The sequence below is a fragment of the Hyperolius riggenbachi genome, chromosome 6, assembly GCF_040937935.1.
Source record: "Hyperolius riggenbachi isolate aHypRig1 chromosome 6, aHypRig1.pri, whole genome shotgun sequence".
Taxonomy (NCBI): domain Eukaryota; kingdom Metazoa; phylum Chordata; class Amphibia; order Anura; family Hyperoliidae; genus Hyperolius; species Hyperolius riggenbachi.
In genome coordinates this window covers 273,248,706-273,273,972 of record NC_090651.1, presented here as the reverse complement: position 1 = coordinate 273,273,972, position 25,267 = coordinate 273,248,706, and the positions used below count along the sequence as shown (strand labels likewise).

The following is a 25,267-nucleotide window of genomic DNA, read 5'->3' as shown; positions in this document are numbered from 1 at the left end:
GGTTCAAATGTGGGTTTCCTTCGGGCACTCTGGTTTCCTCCCACATGCCAAAAACACATAGATAAATGAATTGGCTTTCCCCTAAATTGGCCCTGGACTGCGATACAGTAAAACCCCCGTTATCGAGAACTCAGTTAACCAGAATTCTCAAGCAACCAGAAAAAAATCTGGCCTTGCAGAATGCATAAATCTACCATTACACTTCTTTATACAGTAATAAACCTCTGTTACATTAAGTTAAGTCTGTCGTTTGTTCTAATTGGTTTTTAATTGCTGTATTTAAACATTAATACAGAGTGTATGGTAAGTATACAATGTGGAATAATATACAATTTTTTTAGCTAGGCCTATTTGTAACCTTTACTCTCAAGCAACTAGAAACTACTGTACATACCGGTACATAGAGGTATGACTATGGTAGGGAATAGATTGTGAGCCCATCTGAGGGACAGTTAGTGAAAAAGACATGATGTCGGCGGCGGCGCTATATAAATACTAAATAATAATAAAAATAATGTGAAAGAACATGCATTTTCTGCACTGATAAGTGTGGTCCCTGCCTAATTCTATTCATTTGTAAAAGTAAGGTACCTCTTGCTTTACTGTTGACTAGGTTTTTCCCTTATATAAAACTGGACAGACAGTAAAATCAATACTTAATGATAATAAAAGTACACTGTCCACCCGTAGAACTCACCTGACAAGAATCCGTCCCCCCAGCCAGGTCCCCCGCACACATCATCCGTTGACTGATGGCTCCATTATATACGGTGGCGCTGTTGCAGGTCTGGGTGCCGATAATTGTCACCTCTGCCTTCATCAGAACTTGGGAAGTATCATCTGCAAGGACAGTCACCCAATTCAAAACGTGTACCTTGTGTTACGGTTTAATTTACACAGAGATTGCTTTCAAGTGCTACGGTAGTAAAACTTAAACCACAAATACTGCAAAACTTCAAGATTATCTCAGAAGTGAGAATGAGCAAAGCAAGGTCATGCTATAGAGCTATACTGTATACTTTTGTTGTGATGCAATGAACATTAAATAACCACTTGGAATAACTTTAAAATTGTTTCCATGCTCAATAAATTCTTGTACAAAGTCCATTTAGCAAAAAGCGTTGAAATGAACTGGTCTTGGACTGAACATGAATTTTAATCTCTAGCTCCAAGGCCTGGATTAACATGACAAGAGCCTATAGGCACAGGTGTCCTGGCACAGTAGACTTCGCCCTCCATGAAAGTACAAGTGTACTGGCTGGTCCAGCTTTCACTTCTTCCTTAGTTCACTTTCCCGTAGCTACAGGTGCCCCAAAGTATTAGGTAGCTAGAGGAGCCCCCGACAGAAGGGAATGCCGAGACCTGGGTGAGTTACCCCTCATTTACACTCCGCTTGGGACTCTGCATAGATAAAGTGGGAGGGATGCACTTGGGGAGGGGAATGAGCCACCTTTGCATCAGGCGCCTGTAGGCACGGCCTACAGTGCCTTATGGTAAATCCATCCCTGCTAGCTCCACCTTTGTAGAAGAAATTAAACCAATTTTCTTTAAGACAGTAACTTATAAACATTGTAATGATTTCTTTATCCTCTACTGGTAGCAACTTACTGAAATCTGCATCCTGTTTGCAGTCTCTTTGGCAGAACGTAGATGTCAGTAACCCGCTAAACTCCCCCCGCCGCTAATGACAACTTAGATCCATTCGCCTGTCAACCCTGTTATCGCTGTGAGCCAGTGATGGGGGGAGGGTGCTGCTGCAGGGGAGCCCATGATAATTTTATGTGCCTGGGTGCTTGGGGACCCGGGGGCTGTATTTAATGCCTCTGTTTGAGAGCATACCAATGTTTTTACCTATAATGCACAATAGTAAGTTTCTATATATAACGGTTATAAATAATGCATACTACTTACCAGATGTGGCAACAGTTTTACCAAACCCACTGATCCAGCATTTTGTGTTAGGGCTAAAGACTTGATTGGTCATCGGAAGGCAGGCAGGCTGGATGGCAGCTGAAAGATAGGTAAATAATGCAGGATGTAGAACTATGGCTAAATTACAAGCAAAATATGAAACTACAATTGCTTTTCACTCTAATGGGGGCCTGAGAAGCTTTTTATAGAGTATTACTTTTGGTTGGTTGATCTTTTCAAACTGAAAAATCTTTTGTGTGGCTTTGCATGCTGCAGCTGTACAGCCATTCCTTCAGATTTCAAAATTCTAGAACTTCTTACTTTGTTCAGCACTTTGCTATACACTGATTGTATCCTATCTAATAATTTGCAAGTGTCTCTGCGTCCCATGTCCCTGTGTCAGTGCTTTTGCACTACTGCGCATATGCCGCACTGACAGCCGCTGGGACAGGATGTGAGGACTTACCAGGGGCCAGGCAGGCGGGTGCGCGCTGACATGCCGCGGTGACAGACCGAGAGCCCATTTTTAAACGGGCTTAGGTCAACTAGTTTACTTATAATTCTGATTACAAGTAGAATTTACCTTGTTCTGCTTTTTTACTTGGACTTTGGTCTGTCTCCAGGAATATATTTAAAGGATAGTGAGGTTTATATGTAGGCTGCCATACTTATTTCCTTTTAAGCAGTACCAGTTACCTGGCTGTCCTGTTTATCCTCTGCCTCTAATATACATTGGTGTGAAAAACTATTTACCCCCTTCCTGATTTCTTATTCTTTTGCATGTTTGTCACACTTAAATGTTTCTGCTCATCAAAAACCGTTAACTATTAGTCAAAGATAACATAATTGAACACAAAATGCAGTTTTAAATGATGGTTTTTATTATTTAGTGAGAAAAAAAACCTCCAAATCTACATGACCCTGTGTGAAAAAGAAATTGCCCCCCTTGTTAAAAAATAACTTAACTGTGGTTTATCACACCTGAGTTCAATTTCTGTAGTCACCCCCAGGCCTGATTACTGACACACCTGTTTCAATCAAGAAATCACTTAAATAGGAGCTATCTGACACAGAGAAGTAGACCAAAAGCACCTCAAAAGCTAGACATCATGCCAAGATCCAAAGAAATTCAGGAACAAATGAGAACAAAAGTACTGTAATTGAGATCTATCATTCTGGTAAAGGCTATAAAGCCATTTCTAAAGCTTTGGGACTCCAGCGAACCACAGTGAGAGCCATTATCCACAAATGGCAAAAACATGGAACAGTGATAAACCTTCCCAGGAGTGGCTGGCTGACCAATATTACCCCAAGAGCGCAGAGAAAACTCATCCGAGAGGCCACAAAAGACCCCAGGACAACATCTAAAGAACTGCAGGCCTCACTTGCTTCAATTAAGGTCAGTGTTCACGACTCCACCATAAGAAATAGACTGGGCAAAAATGGCCTGCATGGCAGATATTCAAGGTGCAAACCACTTTTAAGCAAAAAGAACATCAAGGCTCGTCTCAATTTTGCTAAAAAAACATCTCAATGATTGCCAAGACTTTTGGGAAAATACCTTATGGACCGACGAGACAAAAAGTTGAACTTTTTGGAAGGTGCGTGTCCCGTTACATCTGGCGTAGAAGTAACACAGCATTTCAGCAAAAGAACATCATACCAACAGTAAAATATGGTGGTGGTAGTGTGATGGTCTGGGGTTGTTTTGCTGCTTCAGGCCCTGGAAGGCTTGCTGTGATAGATGGAACCATGAATTCTACTGTCTACCAGCAAATCCACCTCTGAATTGCTGAAGAAAAACATAAAGAAAGCTTTGGAGTGGCCTAGTCAAAGTCCTGACCTGAATCCTATTGAGATGTTGTGGAATGACCTTAAAAAGGTGGTTCATGCTAGAAAACCCTCAAATAAAGCTGAATTACAACAATTCTGCAAAGATGAGTGGGCCAAAATTCCTCCAGAGTGCTGTAAAAGACTTGTTGCAAGTTATCGCAAACGCTTGATTGCAGTTATTGCTGCTAAGGGTGGCCCAACCAGTTATTAGGTTCAGGGGGCAATTTCTTTTTCACACAGGGCCATGTAGGTTTTGAGGTTTTTTTTCTCACTAAATAATAAAAAACATCATTTAAAACTGCATTTTGTGTTCAATTATGTTATCTTTGACTAATAATTAACGGTTTTTGATAAGCAGAAACATTTAAGTGTGACAAACATGCAAAAGAATAAGAAATCAGGAAGGGGCAAATAGTTTTTCACACCACTGTATTTAGCCATAGACATTGAACAAGCATGCAGCAGATCAGGTGTTTCTGACATTACTGTCAGACCTGACTGGATTAGCCGAAGCTTGTTTATCGTGTGATTCAGACACTACTGCAGCCAAATAGATCAGCAGGGCTGCCGGGCAACTGGTATTGCTTAAAAGGAAATAAATATGACAGCCTCCATATACCTCTCAGTACAGTTTTCCTTTAAAAACACCAGCATCTAGATAACTAACTTTCTGAAAAAAAAATGATTTTAAAACTCCGCTGGGAAAATGCATTTTTATACCTGAACTGGCAGGGATGAAATCATGGTAGTGTTTAGCTCATTAGCATCCCCATGCTTCAATCTACAATAGATACTTTTAAAATTTAACATTGAAGAAATGGACAGCATGGATGCTGCCTGTCAGTTTTCAAAGGATGTTTTAGCATCAACATTTTAAACAGATTTTTACAAATACTAACAGTAATAAATAATACAAATAATAATAATAAAATACTACAAGTATTTTTTTTAATTGCACCGTGTTTCCACAAGTGATCTTGACCTACATGGCAAATTTGGTTACAGTAGCATGTTTTGCAATGAAGTTGGGAAATTAAAGGGGACCTAAACTGAGAAGAATATGGATTTTTCCTTTTAAATAATACCAGTTGCCTGACTCTCCTGCTGATCCTGTATCTCTAATGCTTTTAGCCACAGCCCCTCAACAAGCATGCAGATCAAGTGCTCTGACTGAAGCCAGACTGGATTAGCTGCATGCTTGTTTCAGGTGTGTGATTCAGCCACTACTGGAGCCACAGAGATCAGCAGGACTGCCATGCAACTGGTATTGTTTAAAAGGGAAAATCCATATCCCGCTCAGTTTAGGTTCCCTTTAACACCATAGGTGAAATTTGACTCAAAAAACTAGAACAGAATCCTAAATCAAATTTTGCCAATTTTGCTCATCCCTACATATCATGCATATTTTTCCTCATCTTTACGTAGTCATGCTTACTAGTGATGTCGCGAACTTAAAATTTTCAGGACAGTGAATGCGAATTGTCCACAAATGTTCGTGAACTGGCGAACTGTGCCAACGCCATAGACTACAATGGGCAGGTGAATTCTCTAAAGGGAAGAAATCACATTACATTCCTACATTTGTGGAAAAAAGTGCTTTAAAATGTCCAGCGTGTGGTCACGTCAAACAGGTAGTGTAAGGGTTAGGTCCGATTCACACTGACAGACGAAACACCACTTTTACCCCACTGCAAATAACCGTAAAGAGCTTTAGTGATAACGTCAGGTGAGCGAATTATTGCTTTTACTAGTTGACACCTCCAGGACGTAAATATTAGTCCTCTTGGTGGCAATCTTTGTGTAGCGGTGACGGTTTTCAGCCCCTATGATTGGATTGAGGTAATGCAATGACATTGTGGAGTGTCCACATTAGAGCAGGATGAGGATGTTGCAGCAAGGTTCCTAGCAGAAGCAGTAGAAAGGGGGGGGGGGGGGGGGGGGCTGCTGTGTAAGCCAGTCAACTACATCATTTTGTGAGTTCAAGGTACGTGGCCTCTGAACACTGGGCAATATGCTAGGGATACAGGAAATCACAGCAGCATGACCTCTACGATCCCTGCAGTGTGGCCTGCCCCTTCCTGTCATTTTTTTTTAACAATATAAAAAAAACAAAAAAAAACCTCTGCCAGTGAGGAACTGATTCTCACTTCACAGAGGTCAGGTGACAGGTTTATGCTATGTGCAACAATCACCTTAAAATATAAGCCCTGCCAGTGAGGCCTTATGCAGAGCAGTAGTGGATATTATGTGCCAGTAGTGGCGGTAGGGTTGCCACCTTTAGGGTAAAAAAATACCGGCTTGTGGGTGTGGCCTGAGGGGTGTGGTCTAAAAGTGGGAGTGGTTTGTCACGGACTTTTTAAAGGACAACTGACCTGAGAGGGATATGGAGGCTGCCATAATTTATTTACAAATGCAAATTTCCTGGCTGTCCTGCTGATTCTCTGCCTCTAGCCATAGCCCCTGAACAAGCATGCAGATCAGATTTTTCTGACTAAAAGTCTGACAAGATTAGCTGCCTGATTTTTTCGTGTGTTTGATGCAGACATACTAATGCCAGAAAGCTCAGCTGGAGAGCCAGGCAACTGGCTTTGTTTAAAAGGAAATCAATATGGCAGCCTCCTTATCCCTCTCTCAGGTCTGTTGACCTTTAATGCTAAGTACACACTATACAATTTTCTGACTATTTCCAACAGTTTCAATCTGATTTCTGATCGATTTTCTGTTCACTTCTATGGAAAATCTATCGGAAATCAGATCGGAAATAGTTAATCTGACAGTAAAAAAGTCAGAAAATTGTATAGTATGTACCTAGCATTAGGCTCGCTCTGGGTCTCTTAGAGGCAGCATTAAAGGGAACCTAAACTGAGAATGATATGGCTTTTTCCTTTTAAAATAATACCAGTTGCCGGACTCTCCTGCTGATTCTGTGTCTATAATACTTTCAGCCTCAGCCCCTGAACAAGCATGCAGCAGATCAGGTGCTCTAACTGAAGTCAGACTGGATTAGCTGCATGCTTGTTTCAGATGTGTAATTCAGACACTACTGCAGCCAAAGAGATCAGCAGGACTGCCAAGCAACTGGTATTGTTTAAAAGGAAACATCCATATCCCTCTCAGTTAAGGTTCCCTTTAATAGGTGTATTTATACTTAGCTGGGGAACTTCCTCCAGCCCTGTGAGGTGCCTGGGTTCCCTCACCAGCCGCTCCATTCACTTGATATGCTCCCCCAGTAATATCTGGCTGGCCGCGCTCTTCTGTGTCATGCGTCTACCCCTGTAGTGCTCCCGCAGCGGGGAGCATTCCGCACCTGTGCAGTAGCGGCCGGGTCGCGTATGTGCAGAAGCAAATGGCTGGCCGTGATTGTCCAGATTACCAGGGGAGGGACGATCGTAGGCGGCAGGCTGTTATACATTAAAAAATAGTTTATTTACATGTACAGCCCTGCAATCTACTGCAGCGCTGTATGGGGGACAGCTCTGTCACTGAGCTGTCCCCTCGAGCGTGCCACAAGAAGATCCCTCTCATAGGCTAATGCCTATGAGAGGTGATCAGCTCTGATTGGCTCTTCAGGGGTAGGGAGGGTGGGAGAATTATTTAAATAAAATACGTGATTTTATTAAAAAAAAAAAATAAAACTAAAAAAAATAAATCTCAGTAGCAATCAGATGTTACCAACAGAAAGCTCTGTTGGTGGCAAGAAAAGGGTGGGGTAGGATTAGCGTGTGAGCTCCTCTGAGGACAGTCAGTGACATGACTATGTACTCTGTACAGTGCTGCAGAAGATGTCAGTGCTATATAAATACATAATAATAATATGGTAGGACATTAGACTATGACTATGGTAGGATTAGAGTGTGAGCTCCTCTGAGCACAGTCAGTGACATGACTATGTACTCTGTAAAGTGCTGCAGAAGATGTCAGTGCTATATAACTATATAATAATAATATGGTAGGACATTAGACTATGACTATGGTGGGATTAGCGTGTGAGCTCCTCTGAGGACAGTCAGTGACATGACTATGTACTCTGTAAAGTGCTGCAGTAGATGTCAGTGCTATATAAATACATAATAATAATAATATGGTAGGACATTAGACTATGACTATGGTAGGGTTAGAGTGTGAGCTCCTCTGAGGACAGTCAGTGACATGACTATGTACTCTGTAATGCTGGGCATACACGGGTCGATCCGGCGGCCGATTAGCCGCCAGATCGACTCCCGCCGCGTCCCCGCGTGCACCCGGATCGATTCCCGCTCATCCCCGCCGGCGCTTCTTATCTTCCGCTCGATTCGCCGCTATTGTCCGCCCGCGGGTGTCGAGCGCGGAATCGATCCCCGCAGTGATCGAACACGTCGGATATTATCAATCGAGCCATCAGTGGCTCAATTGATAAGGAACAAACTGACCATGCATGCCCAGCATAAAGTGCTACAGAAGATGTCAGTGCTATATAAATACATAATAACATGGTAGGACATTGGACTATGATTATGGAAGGATTAGAGTGTGAGCTCCTCTGAGGACAGTCAGTGACATGGCTATGTACTATGTAATGTGCTGCAGAAGATGTCAGTGCTATATAAATACATTATAATAATATGGTAGGTAGGACATTAGACTATGACTATGGCAGGATTAGAGCTTCTCTGGGGACAGTCAGTGACATGATTACGTACTCTGTAAAGTGCTGCAAAAGATGGCAGTGCTATATAAATACAGTACATGATAATAATATGGTAGACATATTATTAGACAGACTATTAGACAGACTACGACTATGGTAGGATTAGAGTGTGAGCTCCTCTGAGGACAGTCAGTGACATGACTATGTACTCTGTAATGTGCTGCAGAAGATGTCAGTGCTATATACATACATAATAATAATATGGTAGGACATATGACTATGGTAGGATTAGATTGTGAGCTCCTCTGAGGACTGCCAGTGACATGACTATGTACTCTGTAAAGTGCTGCAGAAGATGTCAGTGCTATATAAATACATAATAATAATAATATGGTAGGACATTAGGCTATGACTGTGGTAGGATTAGATTGTGAGCTCCTCTGAGGACAGTCAGTGACATGACTATGTACTCTGTAATGTGCTGCAGAAGATGTCAGTGCTATATAAATACATAATAATAATATGGTAGGACATTAGACATATGACTATGGTAGGATTAGATTGTGAGCCCCTCTGGGGACAGTCAGTGACAGGACTATGTACTATGTAATGTGCTGCAGAAGATGCCAGTGCTATATAAATACATAATAATAATATGGTAGGACATTAGACTATGACTATGGTAGGATTAGAGTGTGAGCTCCTCTGAGGACAGTCAGTGACAGGACTATGTACTCTGTAAAGTGCTGCAGAAGATGCCAGTGCTCTATAAATACATAATAATAATATGGTAGGACATTAGACTATGACTGTGGTAGGATTAGATTGTGAGCTCCTCTGAGGACAGTCAGTGACATGACTATGTACTCTGTAATGTGCTGCAGGAGATGTCAGTGCTATATAAATACATAATAATAATATGGTAGGACATTAGTCTATGACTATGGTAGGATTAGATTATGAGGACAGTCAGTGACATAAATATGCAGGGGTAGCTCTAGAAACTTTTAAGTGACAGTGCTATGTAGATACCTATGCACACGTAGCAAAAAAATATGCATGCCCACACACTGGAAAGTGGCTGTGACCATACAACAGAAAGTGCCCATGGTCATATTTCATCATGGACAGGCCCAAATGTACTTTAGATAAGTAGCAATGTTATTTAAAGAGTGAGCCCGCCCAGAATAACAAGTATCCTTTGAAGTGACCGGAGCACTGGAATTTACTGTACTGTGTTTACTAAAAACGAACCTTCCCATAATGTTGTATCCACACCATACAATTTTTTGGCAGATTTACCTGCCAGATCGATTTTTTCCAGCATGTCCGATCTGAAGATCGATTGATTTTCTGAGTGATTTTCTGATCGATTTCCATAGAAGTAAATGCTCAGAAAATCAATCGATCTTAAGATCGGACAAGCCGGAAATAATCGATCTGGCAAAAAATTGTATGGTGTGGATACAACATAAGGGAGGTTCATAATGATGTGTGCCGCTGGGTAGAGTACCATTACTTACCTACAGCCCATACAACATGTGCCATCTTCTCCACCTGATCACCAGGTTCTATCAGCTTTTATGATTCCTGGCATAGTTACATGCATGCCACAATGCATGCTGGGAGATGAGGTCCCTGGATGCGAGTACAACACTCTACTTGCATCCATGGACTACATCTCCCAGCATGCATTGCGGCACACATGTGCATGACTGCCAAGAATTACAAAGTGAGCAGAAGCTGCCGGTCGCGTGGAGAAGATGGTGCTTGTTGTATTGGCCAGCGTACAAAGATCGACATTAAGGCTAATGTCCCCTGAAAATATAGAATGTAGATGTGGTAAATATGGTAATTGTTAAAGAACACCTGTAATATCATTAAAAAAATTAACTTACCTGGGGCTTCTAAACAGCCCCCTGCAATCGCCGTGTGCCTGCACAGGGACAAAACGATCCTCTGGTCCCCCGACGCGGCTCACTTTTGTTTTTCCGGTCAGGCGCCGCCACTGTGCTTGTGCGGCCTTGGCCACGGGCTTCCTGACTCCCGCTCACATAGCCGAGAGCATCCACCACAGTATGAGAAAACCTTGTACTGCACCTCTGCAGGACACTCCTGGGGACCTGAGTGGGAGTGAGGTCGTGTGCAGCCAGGAACGCACAAGCGCAGTGGCCACGCCTGACCGGAAAAACTAAAGTGAGCCGCGGCGGGGGACCCGAGGCTCATTTTGTCCCGATGCGGGCACACGGTGATTGCAGGGGGCTGGTAGAAGCCCCAGGTAAGTTATTATTATTATTTTTTTTAATGATATTACAGGTGTCCTAAATGCCATTAGCAGCAATGAACCAGAAGGACGTAGTACCAAAAAAAAAACAAAAAAACTACACATAGCCATACAGGAAAACAAGGGGCTGTCCTGCAGCAAATAAAACAAGTAACCAGCAGGGGAAGGGTGTAAATTTACACACAGGCAGCATCAGCAATAAATCTGCCATGCTGAGGAGAGGAGAGAGGGAATGAATAGCCAGGCAGAGGGAAGAAGAAGAAAGTCAGGACAGGAGATAAAGGAGTGTGAGCGGAAGCAGTAGATTTGGGCGCATGAGACAAGTGGACAAAAAGGGCGCCCCATTCACTTTCATTATAAATATCGTTTAATGGGCGCTGAACGGGGAAAATAAGGCGCCGGAGATTTTTAAGGATTTATAACGGCGCCCGGAGATTTTTAAGGATTTATAACTATGTTTGTGATGATTTAAGTTTACAAAATGAGCCCGTGACGAATAACGTTTATGAAGATAATAAATCACTATTTCTAAAACATTTCTAACACATTATTATCCACCCAAAAAAATAATTTACATTTTTTTTCTTTACATTCTTTATTTATTCATGTCTGTAAAACATTATTATCCATAGGGGGTTTTAGGTTTAGGCACCAACAGGGGGGTCTTAGGTTTAGGCACCTACAGGGGGGTCTTAGGTTTAGGCACTAACAGGGGGGTCTTAGGTTTAGGCACCAACAGGGGGGTCTTAGGGTTAGGCACCTACAGGGGGGTCTTAGGGTTAGGCACCTACAGGGGGGTCTTAGGTTTAGGCACTAACAGGGGGGTCTTAGGTTTAGGCACTAACAGGGGGGTCTTAGGGTTAGGCACCAACAGGGGGGTCTTAGGGTTAGGCACCAACAGGGGGGTCTTAGGGTTAGGCACCAACAGGGGGGTCTTAGGTTTAGGCACCAACAGGGGGTCTAGGGGTTAGGGATAGGTACAGGGAGGGTTTTTAATAAACGAAAATATAAGTTTCACTTTACAAACAGGGAAGATTAACGTTTTAAGAATTGCCGATCTCATACACATTATTTAGTGATTTATACATTTTTAAATCACTATTTATAAACGAAATTCTACACAATAATTTCTATAAACGATATTTCCATTTATCGTTTATACCACGCGCCCTTTTTTCCCGACGCCCTTTTCGTACGTACGCGTGTGAGCCGCTTACCAGGCTGAATGCAGACACAGGGAGGACACCGTAAGAGGAGGGAACCCAGGAGAGGGAGGGGGGATGGAGAGAGTCAGGCTCCCCTCCTCGGCTGCCTCTGCCATCACTTTTGCTTACACAGACAGAGAACTCCTCCGCTCTCAGTCCGCGCAGGCTGCTCAGCACTCCCTCCTGACAGGCTTGCTCAGTCTCCACACAGTGACCTCACGTAGAGCACGCAGCACGCTAGACGTATCAACAGGAACAGCACCATGGGGGAGGGAGCCTGAGGGGGAGAACAGCCTGTAGCCTTAGAAGTATTATTGTAACAGATCAGGCGTCTCCCCCTCTGCTCTTGTGGAACAGTCCAAATTACCGGCTGGATACATTGCCGGTAAAAACATTTTTCCGGCAGCGGCTTTTTAATCAATTTTACGGCTGGGCCGGAGAGATACCGGCTGGGTGGCAACCCTAAGTGGCGGTGAAGGATTATTGGGTTATCTAGTCAGTGCACTACTTGGACCAGCAGACCAGTCTCCAACAGCATACTTGTGCACTGGACACACAGAACAGCAATACAATAGCAAGAAAAACAATGTACCAGCCCTAAGAAGGGCTATTAGCTGTTCAGGACGCCATGGTAGCAGCAAGAATCTGCTCTGAGGACACAGAACACAAGCCTAACTAACGCTATCCCTGTCAGCAGCACACTCTCCCTGATCTCCCTAGCACAGAAGCGAAAAATGGCTGCTGTACTGGCTTTCTGATAGGTGGGGAGGGGGGTCCAGGTGGGAGGGATAGCTGATTGGCTGCCGTGTGTCTACTGAATCTGGGGTGAGGGGTCAATTTTTGACTCACTGTTATAATGTATAGGGGGTGGGTCGAACACGGCATATGTTTGCGAACAGACGCAAGCAGACAACAATCGCCAGAAACTGTCCGCCAGCGAACAGTTCAGGCCTTCTCTAATGCTTACCTGAATATTCAAAGGGAGTTTTTATCTTCATCAGAGCAACATCATAATCATCAGACTCAGCGTTGTAGTTCTCGTGTCTTATAATGGCTGAAACACCAGATGTGCTGCGCATTTGGTTCAGATTCACTGAGCCAGCACCTAACCTCCAGTCACTAAGTGGATAAGAGCTGTAAAACAGGTGGAAAGATATGTTAATATAGCTTAGCAAGGTCGTTATAGATGAATGCGGTGGTATTTTTAACTACTTTAACTACTTAGTGACTGCTCCACGGTGATTGGCGTGAGCAACGGGGCAGCCTCAGGACCACTCCACGCTGATTGGCGTGAATGGCTGCAGGCGGAGATTGCAGGAGATCGCATGCGCCGATGTGCACGCATCTCTGCATGAATGACAGAGCTCCGCTCCGCCATCAGCCTCCCAGTGGCGATCACCGCTAGGAGACTGTTAGACGCTGTCTATTAACATTGTACAGCGCTGCGATCTATAGCAGCGCTGTACTGGGGACAGCCGCGTGTCACGGCTGTCCCCCTGGGAGGCAAAAAAGTGATCTGCTGAAGCCTATGACAGCCGATCACGCTGATTGGCTGACTGAAGGAGGGAGGGAAGGATACAAAAAAATAATAATAATAGTCATATTTATTAAGAAAATAATAAAATAAATATTTACAATAAAAAAATAAATATCCTGGGAGCGATCCTTGCCCACCAACAGAGAGATCTGTTGGTGGGCAGAAAAGAAGGGGGGGGGGGGGATTCACTTGTGTGCAGAGTTGTATGGCCCTGCAGTGAGCCCTTAAAGCTGCAGTGGCCTATTTTGTAAAAAATGGCCTGGTCACTAGGGGGGTTTAAGACTGCGGTCCTCAAGTGGTTAAATTCTCAGTCCAGTCCAACATTGTATATATATATATATATATATATATATATATATATATATCTCATAAAACATTGATAATTCATTATGTTTGAAAAAGTCTTATCCTGAAAAAAAATGAAATATTGGTAATCCAATTAAAAAACAATGCAAAATTAACAAAAGAAATTGGTGGCTATCGGGAGAAGAAAGGGGGTTGGGGAATAAAATTACTCAGTTATCTTTCCTAAATGTTTGATAAAAATAAATGACTTTCAGCAGATGAAGCCATGTTTTATTTGGCTTTGCTCCTAACAAGTCAGTTTGTACTGTATGGACCATTATAAAACAGGATCAATTATATCAGTTTAGATTTTAACTTGCTTTTTTTGTTGTGGTTTTTTTTTACTTTTACAACAATTGCTTAGATTTAGGCCTCTTTCACGCGTACGTACAAAAAGGGCGCCCGGACAAAAAGGGCGCGGGGTGTAAACTCTAAATAATAATTAATCATTAATAGGGTTTATAAAAATAGTGTGCTATATTTCGTTTACAAATAAGGTTTAACAAAATTATAAATCATTAAATAATGTTTATGAAGTCAGAAATTGTGAAAACGTTATTCTTCCCTGTTTCTAAAGTTAAACTTATAATTACGTTTATGAAAAAAACAATAATATATGTTTAATTGTTATAATTCTATATTATTGTGAATAACCTTCATTTACGGTTTGTTCTTATAATAAAATCTGAAAATATTCTTTATAACGATGATATAAATATAACTACGTTCGTAATAAGTGTTGTAAAACATTAGTAATTATTACTTAAATTTTATGAAAACTTTACCTAAGCCTACTCTTACACAGAACCCTCCCTGTACCTATCCCTAACCCCTAGACCCCCCTGTTGGTGCCTAAACCTAAGACCCCCCTGTTGGTGCCTAAACCTAAGACCCCCCTGTTGGTGCCTAAACCTAAGACCCCCCTGTTGGTGCCTAAGCCTAAGACCCCCTGTTGGTGCCTAAACCTAAGACCCCCCTGTTGGTGCCTAAACCTAAGACCCCCCTGTTGGTGCCTAAACCTAAGACCCCCCTGTTGGTGCCTAAACCTAAGACCCCCCTGTTGGTGCCTAAACCTAAGACCCCCTGTTGGTGCCTAAACCTAAGACCCCCCTGTTGGTGCCTAAACCTAAGACCCCCCTGTTGGTGCCTAAACCTAAGACCCCCCTGTTGGTGCCTAAACCTAAGACCCCCCTGTTGGTGCCTAAACCTAAGACCCCCCCTGTTGGTGCCTAAGTAACCCTCCCTGTACCTACCCCTAACCCCTAGACCCCCCTGTTGGTGCCTAAACCTAAGACCCCCCTGGTGGTGCCTAAACCTAAGACCCCCCTTTATTATGTGGATAATAATGTTTTACTAATTGTGGATGCAAAAAATATTTTGCAATTTACGTTACGTACTGATCGCTTTATTTTGTGAATAATAATGTTTTACAAACAGTATGGGATAAAACTTTAAATAATGTTTTAATTAGTTAAATAAGATAAATATGTTTAGTATTTTTATAAACGTTATTCGGCACGGGTGCATTTTATAAACGTAAATCACCACAAGCACACGTATAAATCATTAAAAATCTCCTGGTGCCAGTTGTAAACGTTATTTATGTCCTGCGCCCTTTTTTCCTGCTCGGCGCCCATTAAACGCTATTTATTATGAGAGTGAATGGCGGCGCCCTTTTTGTCCACTAACGGCATGCGCCCTTTTTTCCCGCTTCCCTCTTTCACAGTGTGACGTTAAAGTCGCACGTTAGAAAATGTTTCAACGCAGACTAACGCACAGCAATAGTAAGTATGTGCGACACTCACAGTGCACATGTTGCGTTTGTGTGTAACGTGTAGTGTTATTAGAAAGTGCTGTATGCAGTACGTTATAAGCGTTATTAGATGCATTGGACTGTTTGCACATGCTCAGTAATGACTTGGAAGCATACTTTTCATTGATGTATGCTCTAGTGTATGCAACGATAACGTGGCATCAGGGGCGCCGCGAGGCATAAAGCGAACCAAGCGGTCGCTTGGGGCCTCAAGATCTTAGGGGCCTCGGCGGCTCCGTGACGTCGGCGTGACGTCACTTTTTCCCCGCAGCCCCGCCAGTGCTGGCAGAGCAGAGCAGGGCTACGGGAAGATGGCCGCCGCCAAAGCCCTGCTCTGGAGACTATGTCTCCAGTACAGGGCTTCGGGTGGCCATCTTCCCGTAGCCCTGCATGAATCAGCGCGGGAGATTGGAGGAGGGAGGGAGCTCCGTGGGAACTGCGCGCCTGAGCAGCCGGCCGGGAGAGGAGACGGGGAGAGAAGACTCGTGCCAGTGCCAGCCTGCCAGGTGAGTAAATTATTTTCTTTTTGCAGCCCTAATTGCGATTGATTTCTGCTGAACTGTGCCCTAATTGCGTTTGATATCTGCTGAAAATGTGGCCCTAATTGCGTTTGATTTCTGCTGAACTGTGCCCTAAGTACGTTTGATTTCTGCTGAAAATGTGCTCTAATTGCGTTTGATTTCGGCTGAAAATGTGCCCTAATTGCGTTTGATTTCTGCTGAAAATGTGCCCTAATTGCGTTTGATTTCTGCTGAAATGTGGCCCAAATTGCGTTTTTATTTTCTGGTGTCTGGGGTAACTGTTGCTGCATTTATTATTTAATGGTCATAGTTGGCTATATTTGCTGTGCTACGGTTAAGCTTCGCCCATACAATGTCATGGCCACGCCCATCTTTCGGCGCGCTACGCGCGCCTCAATCACCCCCACATCCATTTTTTCCCCGCAAACAGCCCCGCCCCAATCCGCCCTCCTGCTCCACCCACATGTCATAGCCACGCCCACTTATGCGGGATAACCACACCCATTTTTCACCGCGGCGCAGGATAGGGCCTCTTGCTACAGTCCGCTTGGGGCCACAAAAACCTTAGCTGCACCCCTGCGTGGCATGAAGTTGCGTTGTGACTTTTTTGGGGCGTTGCGTTGTAATTTGCGTTGCGACTTTAATGTCGCATCAAACCGCAACGTCCTACTGTGAAAGAGGCCTCAATCAGTTAAACTTTTTTAAATCAATGAACTTGTGCATGGCCATTTGAACAGCCATAGCGATATAGGAACAGTCTAGAGGACATAGACTACAGAGAAAGTCTAAAGATATTTTTTTGTAAGAGTTCTAAATAAATAAACCTTCCAATAGCGCCCAAAGGGGCTTAGAATTGAACTTTGCATAGAGGTTTTGGGTAGCGTTGGAGCCTGTTATTGTAATGCAACATCACTATTGGTAGTTTTCAATAACCTTGAATTCTGACCTCTCATAGTCCAAATCTGGATTGTTTTAAATTATATTTATATACAGTTTTTTTTTTATTTCTACATTGGACATACATAATGTAAATAAAATTGTGCATGAAATAATGATTTTCCACTGAAGTAGCTGTGATGATTTGACCTGTACAACAGCAGAACATACTAAATAGTTCATATCATCAACTGATAACTGCTATAGCAATAAAAAAACATCATGCTAGGTCCCTGGAGGCTTGGGTTTTAATTTATATGGAGTGAGCAGAACAGCAGTATGTATGTCAGGGCAGCATGGGGGCATAGTGGTTAGGGCTCTTTCACATCAGAGCTTGCGTTGGAGAACGCTCAAAGCATACGTTTTGTTGTATGCGTTTTAATGCGTTTTGCACTGCAGTGCACTGCAGTGAGTGTGCGTTTTTAATCCGTTTTCAATGCGTTACAGGTAGTGTTGGGCGAACAATGTTCGCCACTGTTCGGGTTCTGCAGAACATCACCCTGTTCGGGTGATGTTCGGGTTCGGCCGAACACCTGATGGTGTTCGGCCAAACTGTTCAGCCATATGGCCGAACTAAGAGCGCATGGCCGAACGTTACCCGAACGTTCGGCTAGCGCTGTGATTGGCCGAACGGGTCACGTGTAGTGTTGGGCGAACATCTAGATGTTCGGGTTCGGGCCGAACATGGCCGAACTCCGAACATAATGGAAGTCAATGGGGACCCGAACTTTCGTGCTTTGTAAAGCCTCCTTATATGCTACATACCCCAAATTTACAGGGTATGTGCACCTTGGGAGTGGGTACAAGAGGAAAAAAAAATTAGCAAAAAGAGCTTATAGTTTTTGAGAAAATCGATTTTAGTTTCAAAGGGAAAACTGTCTTTTAAATGCGGGAAATGTCTGTTTTCTTTGCACAGGTAACATGCTTTTTGTCGGCATGCAGTCATAAATGTAATACATATAAGAGGTTCCAGGAAAAGGGACCGGTAACGCTAACCCAGCAGCAGCACACGTGATGGAACAGGAGGAGGGTGGCGCAGGAGGAGAAGGCCACGCTTTGAGACACAACAACCCAGGCCTTGCATGAGGACAAGAAGCGTGCGGATAGCAATTTGCATTTTGTCGCCATGCAGTCATAAATGTAATACAGATGAGAGGTTCAATAAACAGGGACCGGAAACGCTAACCCATCACAGATGTTCATTGTTCATGTTACTTGGTTGGGGTCCGGGAGTGTTGCGTAGTCGTTTCCAATCCAGGATTGATTCATTTTAATTTAAGTCAGACGGTCTGCATTTTCTGTGGAGAGGCGGATACGCCGCCGATCTGTGACGATGCCTCCGGCAGCACTGAAACAGCGTTCCGACATAACGCTGGCTGCCGGGCAAGCCAGCACCTCTATTGCGTACATTGCCAGTTTGTGCCAGGTGTCTAGCTTCGATACCCAATAGTTGAAGGGTGCAGATGGATTGTTCAACACAGCTACGCCATCTGACATGTAGTCCTTGACCATCTTCTCCAGGCGATCAGTGTTGGAGGTGGATCTGCACGCTTGCTGTTCTGTGTGCTGCTGCATGGGTGTCAGAAAATTTTCCCACTCCAAGGACACTGCCGATACCATTCCCTTTTGGGCACTAGCTGCGGCTTGTGTTGTTTGCTGCCCTCCTGGTCGTCCTGGGTTTGCGGAAGTCAGTCTGTCGGCGTACAACTGGCTAGAGGAGGGGGAGGATGTCAATCTCCTCTCTAAAGTCTCCACAAGGGCCTGCTGGTATTCTTCCATTTTGACCTGTCTGGCTCTTTCTTCAAGCAGTTTTGGAACATTGTGTTTGTACCGTGGATCCAGAAGGGTATAAACCCAGTAATTGGTGTTGTCCAGAATGCGCACAATGCATGGGTCGCGTTCAATGCAGTCCTAGGCTGAAGAGGTCATAGCCTAGGGTCACAAAACCTGTTTATTTGGGCAATTTCAATGGTGGCGAGTCTGACGTACATAAATTGCAGCAATGGCCGTTAGCAACGTCTGAATCTCACGAAATGTCTCAAGCAGGTAGAAGACATATTGTTAGACTTGGGCTCCAAAGATGGGTTCCCTACATCTCTGCAAACCAGAGTTACAGGGCTCCAAATTTGGTAAAATCCCCCATAGGCTTTCATTGGGCCTCCTATTTACAGTTCCAAAATCTCACATCTTTTCAAAGGGCAATTACTCAGCAGTGGCAAATTTTCTAGCATTGTAGGGACCCTTAGGGGGAACATGACTGGTAAGTTTCGGGCCCCTAGGCCAAAGAGGTCATAGCCTAGGGTCACAAAAACCTGTTTATTTGGGCTATTTCAATGGTAGTGATGGTGACGTACATAAATCGCAGCAATGGCCGTTAGCAAAGTCTGAATCTCACGAAATGTCTCATGCAGGTAGAAGACATATTGTTAGACTTGGATTCCAAAGATGGGGTCCCTACATCTCTGCAAACCAGAGTTACAGGGGTCCAAAATTGGTAAAATCCCCCATAGGATTTCATTGCCTCCCTATTTCACTTTCCAAAATCTCACATCTTTTCAAAGGGCAATGGCTCAGCAGTACCAAATTTTCTAGCATTGTAGGGACCCTTAGGGGGAACATGACTGGTGAGTTTCGGGCCCCTAGGCGGAAGAGGTCATAGCCTAGGGTCACAAAAACCTGTTTATTTGGGCTATTTCAATGGTAGTGATGGTGACGTACATAAATCGCAGCAATGGCCGTTAGCAAAGTCTGAATCTCACGAAATGTCTCATGCAGGTAGAAGACATATTGTTAGACTTGGATTCCAAAGATGGGGTCCCTACATCTCTGCAAACCAGAGTTACAGGGGTCCAAAATTGGTAAAATCCCCCATAGGATTTCATTGCCTCCCTATTTCACTTTCCAAAATCTCACATCTTTTCAAAGGGCAATGGCTCAGCAGTACCAAATTTTCTAGCATTGTAGGGACCCTTAGGGGGAACATGACTGGTGAGTTTCGGGCCCCTAGGCCGAAGAGGTCATAGCCTAGGGTCACAAAAACCTGTTTATTTGGGCTATTTCAATGGTAGTGATGGTGGCGTACATAAATCTCAGCCATGGCCGTTAGCAAAGTCTGAATCTCACGAAATGTCTCATGCAGGTAGAAGACATATTGTTAGACTTGGATTCCAAAGATGGGGTCCCTACATCTCTGCAAACCAGAGTTACAGGGGTCCAAAATTGGTAAAATCCCCCATAGGCTTTCATTGGGCCTCCTATTTACCGTTCCAAAATCTCACACCATTTCAAAGGGCAATGGCTCAGCAGTGGCAAAACTCACCAGTCATGATCCCCCTAAGGGTCCCTACAATGCTAGAAAATTTGGTACTGCTGAGCCATTGCCCTTTGAAAAGATGTGAGATTTTGGAAAGTGAAATAGGGAGGCAATGAAATCCTATGGGGGATTTTACCAATTTTGGACCCCTGTAACTCTGGTTTGCAGAGATGTAGGGACCCCATCTTTGGAATCCAAGTCTAACAATATGTCTTCTACCTGCATGAGACATTTCGTGAGATTCAGACTTTGCTAACGGCCATTGCTGCGATTTATGTACGTCACCATCACTACCATTGAAATAGCCCAAATAAACAGGTTTTTGTGACCCTAGGCTATGACCTCTTCGGCCTAGGGGCCCGAAACTCACCAGTCATGTTCCCCCTAAGGGTCCCTACAATGCTAGAAAATTTGGTACTGCTGAGCCATTGCCCTTTGAAAAGATGTGAGATTTTGGAAAGTGAAATAGGGAGGCAATGAAATCCTATGGGGGATTTTACCAATTTTGGACCCCTGTAACTCTGGTTTGCAGAGATGTAGGGACCCCATCTTTGGAATCCAAGTCTAACAATATGTCTTCTACCTGCATGAGACATTTCGTGAGATTCAGACTTTGCTAACGGCCATTGCTGCGATTTATGTACGTCACCATCACTACCATTGAAATAGCCCAAATAAACAGGTTTTTGTGACCCTAGGCTATGACCTATTCAGCCTAGGGGCCCGAAACTCACCAGTCATGTTCCCCCTAAGGGTCCCTACAATGCTAGAAAATTTGGTACTGCTGAGCCATTGCCCTTTGAAAAGATGTGAGATTTTGGAAAGTGAAATAGGGAGGCAATGAAATCCTATGGGGGATTTTACCAAATTTGGACCCCTGTAACTCTGGTTTGCAGAGATGTAGGGACCCCATCTTTGGAATCCAAGTCTAACAATATGTCTTCTACCTGCATGAGACATTTCGTGAGATTCAGACTTTGCTAACGGCCATTGCTGCGATTTATGTACGTCACCATCACTACCATTGAAATAGCCCAAATAAACAGGTTTTTGTGACCCTAGGCTAAGACCTCTTTGGCCTAGGGGCCCGAAACTCACCAGTCATGTTCCCCCTAAGGGTCCCTACAATGCTAGAAAATTTGCCACTGCTGAGTAATTGCCCTTTGAAAAGATGTGAGATTTTGGAACTGTAAATAGGAGGCCCAATGAAAGCCTATGGGGGATTTTACCAAATTTGGAGCCCTGTAACTCTGGTTTGCAGAGATGTAGGGAACCCATCTTTGGAGCCCAAGTCTAACAATATGTCTTCTACCTGCATGAGACATTTCGTGAGATTCAGACGTTGCTAACGGCCATTGCTGCAATTTATGTACGTCAGACTCGCCACCATTGAAATTGCCCAAATAAACAGGTTTTGTGACCCTAGGCTATGACCTCTTCGGCCTAGGACTGCATTGAACGCGACCCACGCATTGTGCGCATTCTGGACAACACCAATTACTGGGTTTATACCCTTCTGGATCCACGGTACAAACACAATGTTCCAAAACTGCTTGAAGAAAGAGCCAGACAGGTCAAAATGGAAGAATACCAGCAGGCCCTTGTGGAGACTTTAGAGAGGAGATTGACATCCTCCCCCTCCTCTAGCCAGTTGTACGCCGACAGACTGACTTCCGCAAACCCAGGACGACCAGGAGGGCAGCAAACAACACAAGCCGCAGCTAGTGCCCAAAAGGGAATGGTATCGGCAGTGTCCTTGGAGTGGGAAAATTTTCTGACACCCATGCAGCAGCACACAGAACAGCAAGCGTGCAGATCCACCTCCAACACCGATCGCCTGGAGAAGATGGTCAAGGACTACATGTCAGATGGCGTAGCTGTGTTGAACAATCCATCTGCACCCTTCAACTATTGGGTATCGAAGCTAGACACCTGGCACAAACTGGCAATGTACGCAATAGAGGTGCTGGCTTGCCCGGCAGCCAGCGTTATGTCGGAACGCTGTTTCAGTGCTGCCGGAGGCATCGTCACAGATCGGCGGCGTATCCGCCTCTCCACAGAAAATGCAGACCGTCTGACTCAAATTAAAATGAATCAATCCTGGATTGGAAACGACTACGCAACACTCCCGGACCCCAACCAAGTAACATGAACAATGAACATCTGTGATGGGTTAGCGTTTCCGGTCCCTGTTTATTGAACCTCTCATCTGTATTACATTTATGACTGCATGGCGACAAAATGCAAATTGCTATCCGCACGCTTCTTGTCCTCATGCAAGGCCTGGGTTGTTGTGTCTCAAAGCGTGGCCTTCTCCTCCTGCGCCACCCTCCTCCTGTTCCATCACGTGTGCTGCTGCTGGGTTAGCGTTACCGGTCCATTTTCCTGGAACCTCTTATATGTATTACATTTATGACTGCATGCCGACAAAAAGCATGTTACCTGTGCAAAGAAAACAGACATTTCCCGCATTTAAAAGACAGTTTTCCCTTTGAAACTTTAAAATCGATTTTCTCAAAAACTATAAGCTCTTTTTGCTAAAATTTTTTTCCTCTTGTACCCACTCCCAAGGTGCACATACCCTGTAAATTTGGGGTATGTAGCATGTAAGGAGGCTTTACAAAGCACAAAAGTTCGGGTCCCCATTGACTTCCATTATGTTCGGAGTTCGGGTCGAACACCCGAACATCGCGGTCATGTTCGGCCTGTTCGGCCCGAACCCGAACATCTAGATGTTCGCCCAACACTAGTTACAGGACATAGGAAAACGCAGGTAATTTTTTTTTCTTTTAGTTTTCAACTTTCTACATTGTTCCTCTGTTGCATTCTGGGACTGATTGCCTGCGTTAACGGATTAAAAACGAGCATAGTGTGCGTTTTACATTGACTAACATTGTAACGCATAAAGCTAGCGTTGGCCGAAAAACTGCGCCTGGGTGCAGTGTAACGCAACGCACAAAAAGGCTGCGTTATATGTGAAAGCTAAAATGAAAGTCTATGGACTTTCATTTCACCTTGGGTAACGCAAACTTTATCCTTTGCGTTGAAACGCAGAAAATCTGTCCTAATGTGAAAGAGCCCTTAGCACTCTAGCCCTTGCAGCGTTAGCAGATAAGTTAATTGGCTTCCCTCTGAATTGGCTTCCCCCTAAATTGGCCCTGGACTATGATGCATGCACTACACGATACATACATAGACACATGACTATGGTTGGGAATAAATTGTGAGACCCTCTGAGGGACAGTTAGTGACAAGACAATATATTCTGTACAGTGCTGCGTAATATGTCGGCGCTATATAAATACTTAAATAAATAAATAAAGTAGAATTGCTCAAGGAGGTTGGTGAAGATTGAATAAATGTGGGTTGGGTTTCTGTCTTCAGTCCACTTGAGGTGGTAGGACCATTAGATTGTGGTAAGTATTGTTTTGAAAAAATCACAGTGTTAGTGTTAATGGACACTAGAAAATGTCAAACCATCTTCAATAAGGCTTAAAGCCCTTTAGGACTGTAAAGAAGGGAGATTAAAGTCATGTATTTTGGTTCCTCTCAAGGTACATCATCATCATCATCATCATCATCAACTATATCAAATTCAATTGAATTAACATTCGACTGAATTAACATTTGGCTGGTTAACTTTATCCTTAATTCAAAACCAAATTTTAAACAGGTCTAAATGCAAACATACACAACAGATCTGTGGATACAGTTGGCCTGGGTACAACCTCCCTGGGCGTTTGCCGGTGCTCATGCCTCATTACATAAGGTACCAACCAAATAAAGAAAAGAGGTGGCACACAACTGGCTGCAATAGTGCCTGTATTCGAACAGAGTTGCACTACATGTTACAGACCCTGTTGGTCCTTCATCAGGTGATGAAGGACTAATGGGGTGCGTAACATGTAGTGTACAGTACCTCTGGTCTAATACAAGCACTATTACAGCCAGTAGGATGCAGACTGTTTTCTTTATTTGGTTGCTAAATGCTAACATAACAATATTATATAATTTTCAATTCAGTTTACACTCAATATTGACCTGTATCAATCATTTAGATGGAAACCTACATGCACCCCTCAATATTCCATCAAATCATCAGGCATACCGCCAATAGCATTAAACTTCTTGATTGGGCACTGATACTGCCCACTCCCACTCTTGCTCATGTCAATCTGACAAAAGAATGGCCATTCCCAATCAGTATTCATGCAGTATATATCAACTGACAAATTGATTGGAAGGGCTTTCGTTTTTCATAGATTTTTCTTAATGATATTTTTGCACATTTAATAAAAATATCTGTTAGTATATGGCAGCTACTCTGGTCTCTTTTGTGTTCTGTAGCTTTCTCTAAACTGATGTTACTAGAGGTTGTGAAGTGCAAGATTTTGAGCTTTATGTGAAATTGGGAGGCACCTCCTTGCAAGAAACTTTTGGATTATTTTCTACTAGTAGTGTTTTACAATCCAATTCTGATTGCTAGTGTGATTGGTCCGGATCACTAACACCAATCCTGCTGCATTTTTTGTATGCTTTACCTCCTGTACAAAGTAATGAAGTGTAGGAAAATCACATAGTTATCGCAGTGTTATGCAATTTTCCCCACCCATTTTTTTATTCAGAATTCTCAATTGCAAACACATGAAATGTACACCTCAAAATCGTGACGGAACTATGCTGGTGGAAAATGAGTGAAAAGTGATTGCACTGCGTGTCAGTGGAACAGAGCCATTGATAAACATTAGTTCACACTTGAAATTAAATGCCTGCAAATAGTTTGTATCACTTTTACCGAGCAAACTACTAAGATTACTCATTGTACACTTAAATACAGTACTTAAAATGATTTTATACATTTTTGGCCCATATATCACAGGGACAAAATCCTTCCTAATATTATAGCAAGAGTGTGAGAAGAAAAGCGGGTTGGCACTACTAT

The 25,267-nt window shown here is 43.5% G+C and overlaps 1 protein-coding gene across 1 annotated transcript in view; it reads right to left on the bottom strand.

The window, feature by feature from the left end:
* Nucleotides 1–25,267, bottom strand: part of TMPRSS13 (transmembrane serine protease 13) — a 122,543-nt gene that overhangs the window by 18,218 nt on the left and 79,058 nt on the right. Inside the window, exons 9-11 of the mRNA XM_068240883.1 lie at nucleotides 12,828–12,994; nucleotides 1,912–2,010; nucleotides 698–840 (exon numbers count right to left, since the gene is read on the bottom strand). Of these exons, the coding sequence (XP_068096984.1) occupies nucleotides 698–840; nucleotides 1,912–2,010; nucleotides 12,828–12,994 (409 nt within the window). The remainder of the gene's footprint in view (nucleotides 1–697; nucleotides 841–1,911; nucleotides 2,011–12,827; nucleotides 12,995–25,267) is intronic.